This window comes from Pundamilia nyererei, unplaced genomic scaffold (genome assembly GCF_000239375.1).
Source record: "Pundamilia nyererei isolate P.nyererei 1_Seehausen unplaced genomic scaffold, PunNye1.0 scaffold00212, whole genome shotgun sequence".
NCBI lineage: Eukaryota > Metazoa > Chordata > Actinopteri > Cichliformes > Cichlidae > Pundamilia > Pundamilia nyererei.
The window spans coordinates 815,177-820,412 of record NW_005187613.1 but is presented as its reverse complement, the minus strand read 5'-3'; the positions used below and the strand labels follow the sequence as shown (position 1 = coordinate 820,412).

Sequence of the window (5,236 nt, the reverse complement as noted above, 5' to 3'; positions counted from 1 at the left end):
AAAAAATAGTTATTTCCCCATCTTCAGTTACCTTATTAATGTCTAGAAAGAATATGTGATAATATATAATAATTTTTCTATTTTATTAAAGGATGATACAAATAAAGATGAAAGTCAGCACCTTTAACAGTGATTAACATATAGGAAACAGCACGGCAGTGTGGTGGTTGGCATTGTTGCCTTGCAGCAAGAAGTTCCTGAGTTCACCCCACCATCTGGCCGTGGCCTTCCTGTGCGGTGTTTGCATGCATTCTGTCCGGGTACTCCGGCTTCCTCCAAAGACATGCATTTAGTGCGTTTAGGTCAGTTGGTGCCTGTTGCCCATAGGTGTGAATGTGAGTGGCAATGGTTGTCTGTCTCTCTGTGTTAGCCATGCGACAGGCTGCTGACCTGTACAGGGTGTAAACCGCCTCTTGCCTTAGGCTCTAGCCACTCCGATTAGGATAAGCAGAAGAGGATGGATGGACACACAACAATTTTGCAGATCCACAGATTTACTCCAGCTCTCATCTTTTTGTTGTTGAAAATCACTACGAAGGAACAAAACATAAAAGGAAACAGAAAGGAAAAAATTCCAGCGTAATAATGGCTGGATCACACAAAACTGACACACAACAGATCCTTTTTATTAGTTTTGCATGGCAACTAGTAGTTTACTGGTATCCATCTGTAATCAGATAACCAAGAGTCATCCCTCCCTGTTGTAATAGTGCAATGTCTGTGCCATCTGTGATGTCTGATCATAACCACACTACTATGTGTAATTAATGCCCACATTTAAATACTAGGACTGATTTTGTTACGTGCAAGTTTAAGTTCACAAGAAAACATGGCTTCATTTTAAAGAGTGACCACCACAATGGAGGTGAGAGTAGGTAAGACGACCTTCCTAAAATTGTGGAAATCATTTGTGATTTGTGTGCTTCCCGCATCCCATCTCCAGGTGGAATTAGTGAATATTGGGGCAGCGGACATCGTCGATGGGAATCACAAACTGATTCTTGGGCTCATCTGGAGCATCATTCTCCACTGGCAGGTATGTGTTAGTGTATGCTCGTACGTGTACGTCCTCCCCTGGATTTGTCAGCATTTGAAGACACTATTACATTGATACTTTAAAGCTGCCTCCATTTAGTTTAACTTTACTTTTTGTTGCCTTTTGTTGTCTGAGGTTGCTTCTTATTGGTCTAAGTGTTCTTTTTTTTCTTTTCACCTTGACCTTGATGATGAGTTTTCATACTGAACTGCTCTGAGGAAAAGAATTCAATGCAACAAAACAGAGCTGTGCAGGCTCCCTGAACTCTCAGTTGTATGTATATATACATTTTCTGTGGAAAGGCAAGGTATTCAGACAGGCCTTTTCGAAGCAAACAATACATGTTTTATTTATGGGAATCTTTTTCTGGTGTGTCTTTGTGGATCTGATTGTCAGTAATATTTTTCTGTGTAACTTACTGCCTTCAAAGTTAACATAATTAACACAAATTCCTTGTAACACCTCTAGTTGTTTTTGATGTGCAAGTAATGCAAACACACTTGTCAGACACCCATAGTTCAGGGTGTCTGACAGCAAGGCATCAGTAATGCTGTGGATGGGGAACAAAATGGATAAAGGGTCTTTTGAGTGGCAAATTCAGCTTTAAAGCTCTGCTAGAGGGTTCCCTTGACAAGAACAAAGTTATTAGTATTTACTGTGAATTGTAATAACACTGTAGTATGAGTCGAGTCTCAAAACACCAGCTACTAGTGGACCAACCTGGGGATGCCACAGTCAAATGGGAACCATTGAAAGTTGCAACCACCAAGTACCTGCAGAGGGTCAGGCAAGTCCTGAGGAGTCAGCTGAACAGTAAGAACAAGATCCTGGCTATCAACACGTACGCCCTGCCTGTGATCAGGTACCCTGCTGGAATAATAAGCTGGCCAAAGGAGGAGATAGAAGCCACTGTCATTGAGACAAGGAAGCTCCTGAGCATGCATGGGGGGTTTCACCACAAGTCAGCACCCTGAGGCTGTACGCTAAGCGGAAGGAAGGGGGACTAGTGAGTGTCAGCACCACAGTCCAGGATGAGGCAGCGAACATCCATGAATACATCAGGAGGATGGCCCCAACTGACCGTGTGAATACCTCAGGCAGCAGAAACCCAAGAAAGAGGTGTAAGAGGAGGAACCATCATGGAAGGACAGGCCCCTGCACGGTATGTATCACCAGCAGGCAGAGGAGGTGGCTGATATCCAGAAATCCTACCAGTGGCTGGACAAAGCTGGACTGAAAGACAGCACAGAGGCACTAATCATGGCAGCACAAGAACAAGCTCTGAGTACAAGATCCATAGAGGCTGGGGTCTATCACACCAGGCAAGACCCCAGGTGCAGGCTGTGTAAAGATGCCCCAGAGACAATCCAGCACATAACAGCAGGGTGCAAGATGCTAGCAGGCAAGGCATACATGGAACGCCATAACCAAGTGGCCGGCATAGTGTACAGGAACATCTGTGCCGAGTATAACCTGGAAGTCCCGGGGTCAAAATGGGAGATGCCCCCAAGGGTGGTGGAGAATGACCGAGCTAAGATCCTGTGGGACTTCCAGATACAGACGGACAAAATGGTGGTGGCTAACCAACCGGACATAGTGGTGGTAGACAAACAGAAGAAGACGGCCGTAGTGATCGATGTAGCGGTTCCCAATGACAGCAATATCAGGAAGAAGGAACACGAGAAGCTGGAGAAATACCAAGGGCTCAGAGAAGAGCTCGAGAGGATGTGGAGGGTGGAGGTAACGGTGGTCCCCGTGGTAATCGGGGCACTAGGTGTGGGGACTCCCAAGCTAGGCGAGTGGCTCCAGCAGGTCCCGGGAACAACATCCGAGATCTCTGCTCAGTGGAGTGCAGTCACAGGAACAGCTAAGATGCTGCGCAGGACCCTCAAGCCTATTAACTGAATAATGTTAGTCCAGTCACATGGTTGTTAGCCTAGTGACTTAGAAAAAACCCCACCAATGTCCAAAATATCCAGGAAAGGTAGTGGTTAGGGTTATAGGGTGGGGTGCTGAAGGTTTATGCATCTTAATTAAGTTTTTGTACCAGCCTTGTTTTGTATTCCTGTGTGCAGGTTAAGGATGTGATGAAGGATGTGATGGAGGGCCTACAGCAGACTAACAGTGAGAAGATTCTGCTGAGTTGGGTTCGTCAGAATACACGCCAGTATCCTCAGGTATGTTCCTTTACTCAGTCTTAACCTCAGGCTGACACACTGGATCATGTTCGAATAGCTGTCTCCCATAGTTACTACAGTTACCACCCTGTAACTGAGTGCTCAAGTACATGTAAGTAATGGCAGTCTCCACTTTCAAATTTATTTATTTTCATAGAGTATGAAAGAAAGGTCTTTAGTACTCTGGGGGGCTGGGGATGGCCCGGGTCTCCTGGGTCTGCCTCTGGCCCCCGGAGGACCGTTATTGTGTCAACTCACCCTCATTATGAAGTCCGTCTGTGGACAAAGACAGATACACAGACACTCACACAGAACACAACAAAATGTATTTATTTTGTGTTTATGTTATTGGTGGTTTTCCTTACAGTTGTAGCAGTTGTCAGCCGATTGCGCTTTCCAATCCTGCTCTGTCCTATAACATTTCTCCTTTTTCCCCCTTTGTTTTTTCTTTCTGCCCCTTTTTTCTCTTTCCATGTATGTCAGCTTTGACATTCTTAAATTGCACGTGTAGTGTGAGTAATAATAGAAATAATAATAAGACAAATTAGTAAATAAACAGATTAAAAAGAATAACAACAGAAATAATATAGAGAATTTATAAAGGTGGTCTTGGAAAAGCAAGTATGTTAGGCACAACAGTGCATTCAGAGCATAATTGTCAATGCGAAGCTGCCAGACAGGCTATTAGACATGTTCTAAGGGTTGTTGGAGGCTCTGAGCCAATCGATAAATTCTTTGAGGGCAAAATCATAATCAGTATAACCCTAACCTCGAGCCCTAACCCTATAATATCACAATGTTACATTTCGTTAGCTTCATAGCATAAGTGCCTAAGTCATTTTTTTGTGTTTTCGGAAAACAAGAAAAAACTAATTTTCTAAATATCACATGCACATTTTTAAATATCACATGCAATTTGACCAAAAAATGACTTAGGCACTTATGCTATGAAGCTAACGATTTTCGTTTGGTAAATATTTGGCAACAGAATTTGGCAAGTTTGATCAAAACAATAATTGTAATTGGTATAAATTAAAAATGTTATACAGATCAGGTGTTTGCTTGATTCAGATTTGGGATATATGTCATCATATTGCTTTTATGAATATGTATGAAACTTAAAAAGAGACTTGACATATAAAAATACTCTTAACAGTATCAGTAGGACATATTTGCACCGTAGAATATTTTTGTATATTTACAGTTTTATACCATGTGGTTAATAATTCTCTAATTTATGTTTCTGTCACTTGACTCGTTTTGTTTTGTGTAAGGCCTGAAGCGTAACTAAGACCAATCACAACAGAACATAGGACATGTGTTGAGCCGGCTGTTTGTGCAGGTGCTTGCAAAGAGCTGAAGTTGTGTTAACAGCATAATGCAGCTGATTCTTTCCTGGAGACAGTTTACACTTTACCATCACATCCTTGTGTGCACTAAAAATCAAAATAAAGTCCATATCCACACTGTAAACTGCGTCGCTGTAACTGCAACGATCAGCACGATCAATAGGCAAGTAGACTAAAAAGGCACTGAACTCCTGGCAACCGGTTCTCTACAATCGATTCTCGATTCCCGTCCATAATCACTGCAAACATGCGTGCCTCGTTATACGAAGTGCTTGACAGGAATAGCCACTGTCACTAAGATGACTTCTTAGTATGTTTTTTTAGCTATATATTCAATTTTAAACCCTTTTTGCCCCCATAGACAATCATTTCATGTATTAAATTTTTGATCCATTCACTGAAATTGAGAGCGAAAAGATGTCTTTAATCTATCTCTGGAAATGTAAACAGTATTTGGATGACAGTATTCCCACTCTTAAATGTCAAACTGCTTTCTCAGGTTGGTTCTTGAATATCCATTATCTCTGTCCTCAGGTCAATGTGGTTAACTTCTCCAGTAGCTGGAATGATGGACTGGCTTTCAATGCCCTCATCCATAGCCACAGGTATGTGTGTGTGCATGGGTGTGTGTGTGTGTGTGTGTGTGTGTGTGTGTGTGTGTGTGTGTGTGTGTG

General features: G+C 42.5%; 1 protein-coding gene across 1 annotated transcript in view; it reads left to right on the top strand.

Moving 5' to 3' along the window:
* Positions 1–5,236, top strand: part of LOC102204060 (dystrophin-like) — a 289,784-nt gene that overhangs the window by 89,398 nt on the left and 195,150 nt on the right. Inside the window, exons 4-7 of the mRNA XM_013914638.1 lie at positions 188–327; positions 847–1,036; positions 3,112–3,213; positions 5,097–5,167. Coding sequence (XP_013770092.1) covers positions 188–327; positions 847–1,036; positions 3,112–3,213; positions 5,097–5,167 — 503 coding nt within the window. The remainder of the gene's footprint in view (positions 1–187; positions 328–846; positions 1,037–3,111; positions 3,214–5,096; positions 5,168–5,236) is intronic.